At 36.1% G+C, this 16,599-nt stretch overlaps 1 protein-coding gene across 1 annotated transcript; it reads left to right on the top strand.

Annotated features, from left to right (window-relative positions):
• Positions 1 to 10,172: 10,172 nt before the first annotated feature.
• Positions 10,173 to 14,359, top strand: LOC112720119 (uncharacterized). Its single transcript, XM_025770943.3, has 5 exons — positions 10,173 to 10,746; positions 12,287 to 12,372; positions 12,449 to 12,754; positions 12,857 to 12,940; positions 13,617 to 14,359. The coding sequence occupies exons 1-5, from the start codon at positions 10,378 to 10,380 to the stop codon at positions 14,068 to 14,070; spliced, it is 1,299 nt and encodes a 432-aa protein (XP_025626728.1). The 5' UTR covers positions 10,173 to 10,377; the 3' UTR covers positions 14,071 to 14,359.
• The last annotated feature ends 2,240 nt before the right edge of the window (positions 14,360 to 16,599 follow it).

Below are 16,599 nucleotides of genomic sequence, written 5' to 3'. Positions count from 1 at the left end.
CAAACATTAATATCGTATTTATCAAGTAATTTTACCTGTAGCATACTGACACTGTTACAATAAAAGATCATGTTTATTACACATTATAAACAAAAACAAGAAGAGAATTACACAAGTAGCAAAATTTTCCTGGCTTCTTTAACACAAGACCTCTTCGACACAAGACCAACTTAGTTACTGTTTGAACAACGGACTTTAACAAAGACAGTTGATATTAGTAGGGGTGGCAACGGGGAGGGTACCCGCCCTGCCGTACAACAACCCGCCCTGCTTCTATCCGTGGGTAGTAAAACGTTGAACCTTAACCCGCCCCGCCCCTACCTGCCCCTATAATTATTAAAATTCAATAAATAAAATTAAATTTCAAAATTTATATAACCATCATCACATACATAACATAAATTAAAGTAAAAATTTAAATATGATATAACATTATTAATTATTTACTAATTATTTTACATATATTATACATATTATATATTAAAATTATATATATTATATATATAGCGGGACGGGTATTACCTAAACCCGACCCCGCCCCGCCCCTCCCAAGAACCCACCCTGGTACGGAGCGGGTAGGGGCGGGGTGGTACCCGCGGATTTGGGTGGTATTGTCATCCCTAGATATTAGAAGCATAGTTGTTAGAATCGAACCGGTAATTAAATCGGTAAGATTATTAGGTTATTGATTTATTAGTTCAACCGGTAAATTATTGGTTAAATTGATAGAACCGGTTCTATGTAAATAAAAAATTTAAAATAATCAAAAGTCTAAAATTAAAATTTAAAATATATATTTTCACTAATATTTTAAAAACAATCAAGTTTCAACAAATTGTAATCAACAAATTATAATCTAATTATCATTAAATAAGTATATAAAATACTAGTATTTTTTCATAATAAAAATTTTTTAATTTTATTTTTATACTAAAATAACTAATTTTTATTTCAGTAACTAACTAATTAATTTATATTTATTATATTCTTATATACTATATGTATTTATTAAAAAATAATATTTAATAAATATTATATAATCATAAAAAGAATAATAATAATAATATTATAATTAGTAAAAATATTTAATATTTTTCATACATATTTAATAATATTTATATTAATAATTATAAATAATAAAAAATATAATTAATTTAAATATAAATAAATATAAAATTAAAATAATATTAATAAAATTATTGTATATTTTTACTATATAATTAATAATTAGTATATAAAATAATAAAGAATAACATAACTTAGTAGCACGTATAAATCTTTTGCTCAATGAATAAAGCAGTTGAGCATCTCTTGGCAAAATCCCGTCTAAGTTTGTTTTTTGTAGGTTCCTTTCATTTTGTCTTTACTTTTTTTGTGTTTATGTAATATTTTTTTCTGTAAGTTAGTTTATGTAATCTTTTTGCAAATTTAATTTCATTTTTTTTCCTTGTCAAATTATGTTATTGTCAAACCTAAGTTCTTTGAAATTCTTTGAAAACTTAACATTTGTATTAAATACTTTGGTATTTTGGAAAGTGTTAGATTTATATATTCATATTATTTACGAGTTACATTTGCAGATTATTTGTTTGATGTTTATAATTATGCCAAATATTATGCTCTTTCATTATTTTCGTCTTTGTTGTCAAATAAGATATTTTAATACACTTTAAAATTGGTACTCACAAAGAGAATTGATTCTGCTTCCAGATAATAGATTTTGAACTAAAAATTTATGTTGATATTGTCAAACTACCATAGTTTTTCCTTTAATCATATCAAATAATTGTTTTTGACGTCAAAATATAAAATCCTGCATAACGCATACTACATTACCACTACAATATTAGTAACAAATAAAACATTTGTTAAATACTTATAAAAAATTACTATTAGCCACTTAAAAAAAAAACACATATGAATATGTAAGATATTCTACAATATGTTCTTTATTATTAATAGTATCACAAACTATTTTCTACACTTCTTTCTTATGAAAGAAATAAATGTTTTGTTTCCTATACGTAACCACATTACACAATACAACTACTTCTCTTCTTCTCGTATATATTATTAAAATTATTCAACTACTTCTTTTAATATAAGTTGAAAATGCACCGTATTTTGGAGGCATTAACTTTCAACAAATTCGTAAAAAAATACAAACAATTCTAAATAAATTTTTGACGTGGTAAACTACACCCCCTACACCCGATGGAGCTACAATAATTCGCCCATCAAGTTAGATGGGAGAGAATACAGATGATAACGGGACAGTATAAAGCAGGATAAGAACGAAAGATGTCTCCTTTGCTTCTCACAAAACATTATTAATTTATTATAAATATTATTACAACATACAAATAGAGTATTTATCTAAGATTACGAATTCAAAAATATAAAATAATACACCATATAATTATGGAGAGAAAGAATTAGAGAGTAGAATGACGCATTGTTAATGTTATGGAGAGAAAGAAAAATGCTTTTAAAATTAGGGTTAGATTTTTCGATGTGTGTTTATAAAATGACTAAAAAATCTATATAAGAAATAAATTACTAAGAATATTTAAATAAATTTAATAATTCGGGGATTAGTGAGGATGGGTGAAGATTTTTTCTCAAGTCCCTGCTGCGCCTGTTTCGGAAAAATTTTGTTTCCCATTTCCATTCTTGCGTCATATTTACAGACTATTTGTTTTATGTTTAAGATTCTGCCAAATGAAAACTACTCAAATAAATGTCAAAAACATTCTTTTATGAAGATGTTTTGTATAAAAGTGTAGTTTATTTATTTGGCCATATTTTAAATAAAAATAACACTTTTATAAATATTAACATTTAACCCTACAATTTATTATTTAAAGATAAAAAAAAAAAAATTTCACATGAAGACAATTATAAAATTTTTAATAGAATATTCACCCTGTCAAATATTATGTTCTTTCATATTGTTTTTGTTGAGCAATAAGATATTTTAATACATTTTAAAATTGGTACTCGAAAAGAGAATTAATTCTGTTCCTAGATAATAGATTTTAAAGTAAAGATTATGTTGATATTGTCAACCTACCATAATTTTTTTTCCATCATATCAAATAATTGTTTTTGACGTCAAAATATAAAATTCTGCATAACACATACTACATTACGACTACAATATTAGTAACAAAATATTTATTAATTACTTATAAAAAATTACTAGTAGCTACTTAAAAAAAAAAACTCACATATGAATATGTAAGATATTCTACAATGTATTCTTTATTACTAATAGTATCATAAACTATTTTTTACACTTATTTTTTATGAAAGAAATAAATATTTGTTTCCTATGAGAAACCACACTGCACAATACAACTACTTCTCTTCTTCTGTATATATTATTAAAATTATTCAACTACTTCTTTTAATACAAGTTAGAAATGCACCGTACTTTGGAGGCATTAACCTCCAACAAATTCGTAAAAATATTACAAACAATTCTAAATAAATTCTTGACGTAGGTAGGCTACATCACTTATACCACTTTTTATTTTTATTATTGAGATTGTGGTGGTGTTTTTGAATAATGTGGAGAGTTGGTGTGTTTTTTTTGTATAGATGATCACAAATTTGAGGGTTAGATTTGTGTTTTAACGTTAAAAATTTTTTGAAACATGTAAATCGGACCCTCCGATTTGGAGAATTTTGATTTTTTTTATTTTTTTTACTCAAAACTTGCCCTCGGTTTTCTATCCCTACCCAAAACTAAGGTTCAGTTTTTTACTCTACCCAAAATCTGATCCTCAGTTTTCTACCCCTACCCAAATCTGAGCCTCCGATTTGTAGTTTCTAATTTAAAAAAAAAACAATTATCTCCATATCCATAAAAAATACATCACCTCTCCATAACTATGCATAACACACCTCTCCAATCCATTACTAAAAAAATTAGCCCACTTATACCCGAGGGAGCTACCCAACAATTTGCCTCATCAAATTATTGATGGGTAAAAATAGAGAAAGCAACGAGGCAAGACAGGAACGGAGATGTCTCTCTACTTTTTGTTTTCGTCTTTAGATTTATTCTCTATCTCTATTTTCGATTTCTGTCGTAGAAAAATATTGCTTTCCATCAACATTTTTTGTAGAGTCCCGTTTCCTGCGGGAAAATGATTCCCTGTGAGGATCCTATTTTCCATCTTCTTATATTGATAATTTATATGAAAATTCTAATAAAAAATAAAAAAAATCACAAAATATTATTACAAACATTATTTTTTTTTTAAACAAAGCAAGCTCAACACATTAGAGTGGAGCAAAACAAACAAACATAAAATAACTGCATACAACAATCAATCCTCTGGCATCTTCGGTATTGTCATCAACCACCAAAATGATCCCGTTCATTTCACTCTTTGTAACTCAACAACGTCCTTGTTAGAATGCTCTCGACACCTGCACTTTTATTATTGAAGACTCTAGCATTACGTTCCAACCAGATGTTCCAAATCACTGCAAAGAACGCTGTCATCCATGACTTCTACTCCTGTTTTTTGGCGTGCATGCCAATCCAGCTCACAAACAGTTCTTTCATGGTTCTCGGAAATACCCACGCTCTACCAAAAGACCTCGGCCAAGTGCACCACACCTGCCATGTTATCTCACACCGAAAAAATAAATGCTCAACCGATTATATCTCCTTGTTACACAGTACACAAAGATTATCACTATGAATAGCTACACCTAGTCTAGTCAACCTCTCCTTGGTATTAACTCTACCAACTAGCACAAACCATCCAAAGAACTCAATTCTTGGAGGTACCAAACCTCTCCAAAGTGAACTTGTGAAGCTATAGCTCGTGATCTCGTCTGACAGCATTTCCGATTGTATGACCTGCATAAAGGAGTTTGTAGAAAAAACTCCTTTATTATCAAATTTCCACACAACATTGTCCTCGCTCCCAGACGACAACTTCACTGGCCTTAACCTCACATGAAGCTGATGGACAAGCTCCAGCTCCCATTGGAACAACTCCCTCTTCCATTGAAAATTCCAAATCCACTCTAGGCCATCCAAAAACCGCAATCCCCAATGACAACTCCTTGTTGGCTAGAAGTAGATAAGAGTCTTGGAAAACTCACTTTCAGCGGACCACCTTGAACCCAGTTATCCTCCCAAAACCGGGTTTTCCTTCCATTGCCTACTTTCATCGCCAGGCCACTAACCATTTTTTCTCGAACCCGTTGGTCTGTTATATTCAACTGAAAAATGTCTTTCCAGGGCCCTCCTTTTACTGGTAAAGGCTGATTTGCTAACATTATATTAGGGTTCAACTTGTTGCAGGAACAAACAATCTTCTTCCACAGCGGGCAATCCTCCTTTGAAAACCGCCACCACCACTTTTAAACAAGAGCGTTGTGTTTTTAATCACTGCATCCCCAACCCCCAAGCCCCCAGCCAATTTTGGAGCCTGGACCAACTCCCACTTGACCAAAGGTATACCAAAATTACCGTCCTCCTTGCACCACATAAAGTTCCTTTGTAATGCAATCAGCTTGTCAGCCACCGTCTTCGGCATCTTGTACAGACTTAGGTAATATATGGGTAGGCTATTCAGTACCGATTTGATGAGGACAAGCTTACCTGCTTTATTTAGGACCTTCGCTTTCCATAAGCTGAGCTTCTGTTCCAACTTATCTATGATTGGTTTCCAGGTCTTCATTAGGCGCGGATTTGCTCCTAAAGAAATTCCGAGGTATCTAACAGGTAAGACAGCTTGCTGGCACCCCAGTAGGCCACACGCATGATCAATCCATCCTTGCTTACAGTTCACCGATATCAGATTCGATTTATCAAAATTGATGCTCAGCCCAGACATCAGTTCAAAACACCGCAACAGCCTCTTATAATTTATGATCGTCTCAGTCTCCGGTGGGCAAAACAGAATAATATCATCTGCAAATTGTAGGTGCGATAATGCAATATGATCTCCCCCGACCAGCAGCGGAGCAATGCGCCCATTCCTTATGGCTTCGCCCAACATCCTATGCAAAACATCGACCACTAGCACAAACAAGTGGAGAAAGGGGGTCTCCTTGTCTCAGTCCCCTCTCCATCTTGAACGGCTTGGACGGTGACCCGTTTACCAGGACTGACATAGTAGCCGTACTAACACACTCCTTCACCCAATTCCTCCACCTTTGGCCAAACTCCATATTCTGTAGCACAATATCTACAAAGCTCCATCTTACTCTATCATAAGCTTTTTGAAAATCCAGTTTGATAATAGCCACCGTCTTTTTCCGCATTTTCAACCAATGAACCGTCTCACAGGCTATGAGCGCTCCATCATGGATTTTTCTACTCTTAACAAATGCAGTCTGAGTCTCACCTACCAATCCCGGCATAACGGATCTCATCCTTCTCACCAACACCTTCGAAATCACTTTATACACACACCCCACCATACTAATCGGCCGAAAGTCCTTCACCTCCTTTGCACCTTCAAACTTTGGGGCTAGCGTTACCCACGTGACATTCACATCCGTTGGTAACTTAGCACTTTGAAAGAACCCCAGCACCGCTGCAATGAATTCCTGACCGATGTCCTCCCAGCATTTCTTTATGAAGTTCATATTGTACCCATCACTCCCTGGGGCCTTAGAAGATTTGCAGTCCCACACTACCTCCTTGATTTCCTCCTCAGACAGCAAAACTTCCAAAGCTTCAGCCTCCTCTCTAGGGATCTGTTTCAGTAAACCATCCCTGACACCAATCCTCGGAGCATATTCCTGTCGATAGAGATCCTTGTAGAACCCCCTGATTGCAAATTTTATTCTTGCCTGGTTCCGCACAAGTCGTCCATGAATCATCAGGCATCGATCCTATTATTCCTTCTTCTGGACGAGGCAATGTTATGAAAGCATCTGGTATTCTTATCCATGTTGGCAGCATGCTGGGACCGAGACATCTGTTTCCAGTGGATTTCCTTCTTGATGTACCATTTTTTGCAAAAGCTCACCAGCGCCTTCCTTCTAGCCTCCGTTGTACCATCATAGATCCCATCGCTGACTAGGTTGTCCAGCTTTGTGATCTCCTCCTCAAACCGCAGCAGTCTCTTATCCATGTCACTAAAGTTATCCTTGTGCCATTGTCGCAGTGGTACTGTTAAAGCCTTCAGTTTACATGTGAATTGAGCATCTCCCAAGCTTCTCCATTCATCTTTCACCATCCTCAGAAATCCCTCATGCGTAAACCAGGAGTCCAAACTTCTGAACGGTCTAGGTCCCCCTCCTATCCTTGTACCTTCCACAATCAACGGGCAGTGATCAGACAAACTCCGCGGGCCACCTTTTAGTCGCATATCCGGAAACTTCTCGGTCCATTCAATATTGACCAAGACCCTATCAATCCGACTGCACGATCGACTCCTGAACCATGTGTACTTCCTATTAGCAAGAGGTAAATCGATCAACTGCATGTCATTCACCCACCTCTTAAACTCTTCCGCTGATGGCGGCAAGCTAGTCATCCCTTTGCGATCCTCAACTAGCAAAATTTCATTAAAGTCCCTAAAAAGCAGAACGGAACCTAACATAACCCTACAACATAACTCAGTTCTTTCCACACCTCCCGCTTCTCCTCCTTCCCATGTTCCCCGTATACCAAACAAAAATCACAAAGAAAGTTGGTCTTTGTTAACACTCCTTTAACGCACAACCACCGCTCACCTTTATAATAATTTCGTATTTTAAACATTACATCATCCCAAAGCAGTAATAGACCCCTAGCCATCCCTACAGACTCCACAAACTCCCAACCAACAGTACTATGTCCCCAAATTCTTGCAACATCATATTTAGTAAGCATCTCTCTTTTTGTTTCAAGCAAGCCTAACATGTTCAAGTTATACTTTTTCTTCAAAGATTTTATCATGCTTAATTTTTCGTCTCCCCTCAACCCCCGAATATTCCAACAACTCACCATCATTTAAACAAATTTTTACTCACCTTATTTTTATTCTTCGGCCGACTCCTTCTCGCCTTTTCTCTTTGCTTCGCCAACTTTCTCTTCGCTGCTATTTCTTCATTCTGTGCTTGCAAAATTCCCATAATATCTTCTTCTACATCATATAAAACAGCGCCCGATTCCTCCGCGAGAGTCCAGGTTGCTTTATTTTCCTGCATCTGCTCTTCCTGCGTAGCCATGTATTCATCTCCCCCTGAATGATCCCTCCCTGTCTTATTACAAACATTATTATAATATACAAATAAAGTATTATCCAAGATTACAAGTCCAAAAATATTAAATAACACATTATAGTTACAGAGAGAAAGGATTGAAGAGTAGGACAGCGCAGTGTTAGTGTTATGGAGAGAAAGAAAGACATTTTTTAAATTAAGGTTAAGTTTTTGATAGAGAGAGATCCCTGACCTTTTGTCCCGCAGACATTTTCGTTCCTAACCATTTAAAAATACTTTTAAGTCCCTGTGCAAATGCTTCCGTCAAACCGAACAAAAAAGTCCCTGTGCACATGTGGCATACGAGGGAGAAGGACTTTTTTGTCGAGTTTCAAACTACCATTCCACTCAAGCTGTAATTCACCCTAAAATGAAATTCACCACAATTTTCCTGGACTGCTTGAAAAGCTCGGGCAGGATTGCTCCCGTCAGCTTTGGTGTTGAGATCCAACCAAATCAAGCTGAGGCAGTCGCCTAGCTCTGGCGGAATGCTGCCGAAGAATAAGTTGTTGCTAAGCTTCAAGATCGGCAAATTCGAAAGCTTTTCAATTCAGAGGAATCTCTTTTGTGAGCCTGTTGTTCGAAAGGGAAATCTAATTCAACTCGTGCAGTTGCTTAAACAGGCAGGGATGCTTCCTGTTAGCTCATTAAAGTTCAAGATCAAATTCTGCAGCGTCTTTATGTTATCTAGCTCCCGTGTAATCTCACCGGTGAGTTGGTTCAGCCATATGATCAAGTTTCGAAAGTTGGAGATATTTTCATTCAGGTAGTTGAAGCTCAAATCCAATCCCACTAGGTTGAAATAGTTATTGAGAGTAGACGGAATAGAACCCGTGAAGTGACTATTCCGTAGGAACAGTTCCTTCAAAGGATTCCTAGAATCTCTTCGAGATTGTACCATAGAAGTTGTTCGAACTCAGATCCAACAATTTCAAACTCACCATCTTCGTCAATGACTCCGGAGCAACCCTTCGAACTGGTTGAATCCAACAGAAAGCTCCCTCAGCCCCTCCATTTTCACAAAAATCTCAATCCATAACTCATCGGAAAATCATCTGGTATATCGAACGAGACGAGAAACTAGCATGACGTGAACTCATCGGGAACGGTACCCGTGAGGTTGTTGGACAAGAAATTGAGTTAGATAAGTGTAGAGCAGAGAGCGTCCGTGGCGACCGGAATCTGACCGGTGAAGTGGTTGCCAGAAAGGTAAAGGAACTAGAGCGAACGAGTGGGGAGTGAGAGAAGGGACCGGAGAACTGGTTGCCACACAAAACGACGTAATTTTTGAGGGAGAAGGATTTTTTGTCCAATTTTTAAAATTATAATTCCACTCATATGTCAGTGTGTCACTTTTAAGGAGATGAAAAACTTAAAAATATTTTCAAATGGTTAGGAATGAAAATATCTGCAAAAAAAATGAGAAACTTATTTATTTTTTTTCATATATATATATATATATATATTTATTGTGAAATGACTAAAAAAATCTATATTAAAAATAAATTATTTAAAATATGTAAATAGATTTAATAATTTAAAAATTAACAGGAATGTGGTAGAATTTTCGTGCAAGACTCCGCATTTATTTTGGGAGAATTTTATCTCGCATTTTTATGCCTACGTAAAAAAATTTATCATCTTTGGATCTCATTCAAATGGTCTCTGCGAGAATTTTCGTGCTTAGAAAAAGTTTGCCATGCTCAGATGAGAAAATGTAAAATAAAAAAAAATATATATATTTATGTAATTTCATGTTTGCACCACATATGCGTAAAATACATTATCCATAATCACATAAAAATTAAAAAGCCATGACTGGTTACTTTACTATTTTAGCATATTGTTGTAGACTTGTGGAACTAATTGAGACATGACACGTCATTTCACCCACATCGAAATGGTTGACCTTTTTGATTCCCACACAAAGAACATTCTACACCCTCTCTCTTTTATATATATATATATATATCCTTGCTCGATTCACCGCATCACATTCATTCTCTCTCCTTTGTCACTTCCACACTCCCCAGCTCCCACACATCAAAGACACGCCGCTCTCATCGTTAACCTCAAAATCCTCGAACTTCAAACGCTCTGAAGTGACCTAAAAAAAAAAAAAAGAAAAAAGAAAAAGAAGATTTGAAAAAAATGTTGTTAGGTAGAACAAGCAGCAGCATTGGCATCAACAGCAGCGACCGAAAGGACACAGAATATAACGCCTTTCTCGCACCCTTCACATACCCAGCATCTAACGATACCTACCTAACCGACTCTTCTTCTAGAACCTTCCAGAACAACAGCAACCACGACGACGATCTTCTTGAGTTCGGGTTTACCAGGCCCGATTTCCCGCCGGGTCAACTCGCTGGCACCGTCGAGTTCTACCGTCGCCACGTGTTCCTCTGCTACAAGAGTCCCGCTGCGTGGCCGCCGCGGATTGAGGCCTGGGAATTTGACCGATTGCCGCGGTTGCTCCACGCCGCCGTCGTCTCCGGTAAAGGTCGCATGAAGAAGGAGGTACACGCTTCTAATGTGACCGTTTCAGGGATTTAATTTATTTGCTTTTTTTTTAGTACATAAAATAGAAAGGGTAAAGTGAGAAACACCATTAACTGATTAAGATCTGTTTGGTTTCTTTCATGTTTAATCACGTTTTTTTTTTCTGTTTTTAAAATCCTGTAAAATAGAAAACTGAAAAGAGTGATGACATTTCAGTTTTAATAAACAACCATTTTATTTCTAAAAGATTCTTTGACAAAATATCAAAGGAAAAAAAAATTGACTTTTAAAGATCTAATTTCGACAAAATGATTTTGATTCTATAATTTTTTTTGAACGTTAAAATATTATTTAGAAGATACATTAAAAAACTAAGAAATATTCTTTTTTTTTTTAATTTTTTTCCTGAATATTTCGCCATTCTGGTTAAAAAAAAAATGGAACAACAAAAACTTTACTTAGCTTAAAAAGTCAGCGAATTTGGATAACGCTTTCAAGTTCGAGTTATGTGTTACTACTTACTAGTCACTCGATTACTCGAACTACATAAGTCAGATTTCCAGTATCATGATACTCTTATATCAATAACTTCTATAACTAAACAACCTAAGAGGAATTAATCTCTCGTTTGCAGTATTGAAATCCAATTTATCATCTTTGATTTTTAAATTTTTATTGTAGTCCGACCCCAACCCTAATGCCTTTAACTCTTGTTTTTCACTTAGATTAATTTGGATGCCTATGGACACCTCAAAAAATTATATCTCTGTTTCTTAGATGGTTGTATACAAATTAAATTCTACTTAGTTCTTTATAAGACCACGAGTATTCTTATTGTTTGGGTTCATTTGCACTGCTCAGAAGATTAGTCTCTCGAAACTGGACTAAAGCCTCAAAGTGGTTCTGATATTGGGATTGTGCACCGAATTGGTCTTTGAGGTTCCAATTGCACTATTAACATTTTTGAGATTGATTTCTGGGCACCATAATGGCCCTCGACTAGTTGACTCCTTTTCGGTAGTAACTTAGCAAACGGAGTGATGTGTTGACACCACCAATACCATGCTGGACACAAGTGAAACAATGTCGTTTGGTTTTCGTGCCCAATAAAACAATGTCTCATATCGTTTTGTTATATTTTGTGCAACTCGTTTTGATATCCAACATAACAAAACAATGTCTCATATGCTCTCATTGGGCATCAAAACCAAATGAAATCGTTTTACTTGTGTCCAGCGTGGCATTGATGGTGCCAGCACATCACTCCATTTGTTGAGTTGCTGTCTAAAAGGGATCAATGGACTATTATGGTGCAGGGAGATCAATTTCAGGGACGTTAATAGTGCAACTGGAATCTCAAGGACTAATTTGGTGCACGGTCCTAACCTCCGGGACCACTTTAGGGCTTTAGTTCATGAAACTGCAACTCTGCATACACAAATTATTCATATACATGTGCGAATTTCTGATTGATGGTACTGACAATTATCTTTGATAATCAAGTTTGGTTCAATCTTGTTTCAATGAAATAACATTAGGATTGTTCAATCTTTACTAGACCCTCTTAACAATTTGCGAGGGACATGATGGGACCGAAACATCCAATGGTGATATGCTAATTTTTCCAGACATGGTCAGATACAGGTTGGCATGACTTCTATTTTGTAATTTTTTCAAAAATTTTTCTCATTAGCAACAGCAATTATTGGTGAAATTTCAGGCGATTAACACATTTTGATGTGGAAACATTCGTCGAAGAAGTTCTTGTCAACGATGGAGAATGGCGTCCTGGCAACCCCGAAGCCTTGTTGGCTTCATATGTGTTCGTGTGTTCACATGGATCCCGGGACCGGAGATGCGGAGCTTGTGGACCTGTCTTAGTTAGTAGGTTCAGGGAAGAGATAGAGTTACTTGGTCTTCAAGGTAAAGTGTTTGTTAGCCCATGCTCTCACATTGGGAGGCACAAGTGTGGAGGAAATGTCATTATATTCGGGTCAAGCATCAATGGAGAAGCCACTGGCCATTGGTATGGTTGAACTTTCTATCTCTTCTTTGAAGCTGGAAAAGAACATTTTAACAGTTCAATATTTTGAGCTGACAAGTATTCATTTTCAACTCAATTATGTAGGTATGGATATGTTACTCCGAAAGATGTACCTTTGTTGATTCAACAACATATAATTAAAGGAGAAATTTTGGACTCGTTATGGAGGTAGTTATCTTCTGTGCAGTTTCTTCTTTAGTATTTTATCCATGACATTGTTTCTGTTTTTTGTTTTGTGAAAGAAAAGGCTTTACACACTGTCATCACTGGTTTAACATTTGGTCTCTCATTTTGTCCTGAAATTTGTAGTATAGCATATTGAGCTTTAGTTATTATACTTATTAGGTTATGTGGTTTTTACTCCATAAAACTCTAAGTAGCATGTTCCATTTATGGTTTTACCTACTCCCTTTATTCTCTTTTACTGTCATCTGGTTCAATACATCTTGAATTCTTGATATAAAATGTATCTAGATATATTGATCCAAGGATATATCAAAAAGTGATATTAGCATATACAAGGGAACAACAGAGTGAGTATTTAAACTTCTTACAAGTTAAAAGCACAAATGGTGCTCTTCTGGGCAGTGATTTAGCTCTTAAAGTTTAAGCTGTTGGTATGTTACTGGAGATTTGCATCCGTGATGAATAACGAAACGAGCCATATTCCCTTAAGCTCTATGATGTCTATGATTTGTATTTCTTGTGGTATATTCCCTCTCTGCTGAGACCTGATTTTGGCATTCTGAAAAGTTGGTAAAATATAATGACATGTAATGAGAGTTAAAGTATGCTGATTTGATTTGCTAATTTTAATGCATCATTTTTCAATATTGCCATCAAGGGGCCAAATTGGTTTGACAGAAGAAGAACAAAAAAAGAGCCAAGAACAAAGGATTCGTCAGAACAGTGTAACAAATTTTAAAGAAAACACAGAAGAGTTCATGGATACAAACAATCATACAACAGGCACTGTTGCGTTTCAATTCCAAGAGAGCATTGCAACCTGTTGCCAAGATAATGGATATTCCTCTTGCCATCAGGACGATCATATGTCGTTAGAAAAGACGAAGATCGCTGGAGCCATTGAGACGGAGGCAAAGCTCTTAACTGATGATGATGAGTTCAGAGAGAATGTACCGTCTCGGGTAAGTAATGGCAAAGCAGCATCACGCAAATTTTGTTCCATTCCAACATGGCTTGACTACTGGGAGCAAGAAGATACTTATGCTGCTCTTTCTGTCGTATGCGCTGCCGTGTCGGTTGTTATTGCCTATCGCTGCTACAAGAACAGCTGAGCTTAGTGGAATCAATAATTTGTTGGCCACTGTATTTAGCTTAGGCTCACATGTTAAATCACATTTCATATCTGTTAATTAGCTTCCTTTTATCTGAAGCTAGTACAGTCAGCAGAGGAGGTTATGTGGATACTATGTTGTATATGATTCTTGAATTTACAATAGTCTGAAGTAGGTAGAATTTTCATTTTTTATAATGCACATATGCACAAATAGTTTGCTTGTGTGGAAATTGATTTGTTACATTTTGCAAATCCAATGAAATGCTTACAATTTTATATTTTATTAATATATGTCCTGCATCTCCTTCAGAATTTCTATTGAGTTTCAAACTAGTTTTGACGCGTTATTATGAATTCTTGAAACCCTTTGTAGTGGTTTTATCTAAGTCTCCTTCATTGAGGGTTATTTTCATCGTATCATGGTTGCTGTTATAATGTTCTTTTGTCAGGTATGAATCCTGCTTGGCCAGTTTTGTGAAATTGCAATTTGCCGTCAGCAATCAACTGGATTTGTTCCCGGAATCCGTTGGTTCAATGCCGACCAATCGTTCTTTTTTTCTTTTACCCCACAAATCAATTGTTTGTGTAAGAAAATAAAGTTTTATTTTCGCTTTCAACCAATTGATTTGATTTCTGCACAAAAAAAATGCAGGCATGGTATAAAATAGATTGGTTTTGTGAAACATAAAGAACGATTTAAAGTAGTTTATAATAAATTATATATTTCTTAACACTTGTTCATCCGTTGGCCTAATAATATGGTCCATCCCATAGTCTCCGTAACAAACAAATAAACCAAATTGGCCGCCCCTAAGTCAGCCCAACAGTGGCGAACCCAAACCAAGTTGGAAAACAAGTTAGATGTTCATCTCACTATTTCGATTATCACCTCTCATGTGACAACCAATTCAAACATGGGGGTAGAATACAGGTTTATAAAAATTAAATATACAGTGAAAGAAGTAAGAGAACTCACAATTTTTCTTATGTAATAATTTGTAATAAGTGAATAATTATTAAACTAGTTTGTTAATTCAATAATTTAGAGCATTTATTAATATTTGTGAAATTTGGAATGATTGAATTTTATATTTGTTTTGAAAAAATTTGATATTTTTGCGGATAAGATAGGGCAGGGTTTAGAACTTTAGGGTACGGGTAGGGTTAGGATAGAAAGATTCTCAACCCTCGAATTAAGTAGAGTAGAGTTTTAATAAAATTTTCAACCCGCGGATAGGATTAGGGTAGGATCCAAATCCTATCCTACCCTATCCATTGTCAGTCCTAAACACATATTGTTACGTTGGGTAACCGGAGATTAATGGGCTGGACTCGTGGGACAGGCCCAATCGTTGGAAGGAGGGAGCTTGGTGAACATATTCGCGTCTGGGGCCACCGTCCGACTTGCATGTGTGCGAGAGGATGGGGGTGGTACCTGCAAAGACACTCCGATGCCTAAGTCAGCAAGGGTCTAAGCAAGTTTTAGAGAGTATTGGGACTTAGAGATACCTGAGGGGTGTCAGTGTATTTATAGTGGTGAACCAATAATCACCATTTGAGTAGTTTCACCTTTTAAGGAGGATAACCGTCCCTTTATCTTAGGGAAGTTGGGATATGGCTCCTGGAAGTAGGTTGAGAGATTTTAGGGGCAGTTACTTATTTGAATATGTGTTATCTGCCAGCTAATCTTCTTTCCCGACTTCCTTAGAGCAAGCCGTGGTCAGTTCCGACTTCTTAAGAGAAGGTCGGTGTCGAATGAGGGCCAATCTTTGGATTGGACCTTTCATTTGGACCTGAGTCTTTAGTGTTGGGTCAGGGTATGAACAGTGCCCCTACTCGAGTACAATCTCTTTTCTTTAAGATCTGGACTTGAATATTTGGACTCGGGCTTATGACCGACGTGATGAGGAACCGACGTGTTTTTTCGAAACCGACGTGATTCAAAATTTCTCAACATTCGCGTCTAATCAAACGTCGCGTCCGTTAGGAGTTTGCGTATTTACACACGGGGAGCAATTACATTGGTAACGGCGCATCTCTTTAATGACTGCTTTGACTTTTACCATTATGCCCCTGACGTATTTATAAATACTTTCCCTCTCTTTGTTTGTTTCGTTTCTGAAAACTTTTGCACTTACACTCTCTATTCGAAAGAGACTTCTTCTGTTCGAAGGAAAACTTCTTCTTTCTTCGAGTCACTGCTGCCTCTACCATTCTTCAAGCAAAGGTTAGTTCTTTTCTCTTCTCTTTTTCTTACAAGTGCTTTTGCATGTTTTTTGAGAGAAGTGTTGACTGCAGGCTTAGTGACTCTGTTTTGTTGAGGATCTGATCTTAGGCCCCTTAGAGACCCTTGTTTTTTTTTATCCTTTTTCCTTTTTCCTTTGTAGGTTTTGCCATCATTTTTATTAGGAAAAGATGTCTTCCCTAGAGTCCCTTGCACAGTGGGTGGATGTCACTGTTCTTGGGGAGAGACCTTTAGTGGATACCGACTACATTACCGATCTCCGTACTCACCATAGAATCTGTG

The sequence above is a fragment of the Arachis hypogaea genome, chromosome 11 (genome assembly GCF_003086295.3).
Source record: "Arachis hypogaea cultivar Tifrunner chromosome 11, arahy.Tifrunner.gnm2.J5K5, whole genome shotgun sequence".
NCBI classification, from domain to species: domain Eukaryota; kingdom Viridiplantae; phylum Streptophyta; class Magnoliopsida; order Fabales; family Fabaceae; genus Arachis; species Arachis hypogaea.
The sequence above is the reverse complement of the archived record's forward strand: the minus strand, read 5'-3'. Positions and strand labels throughout refer to the sequence as shown.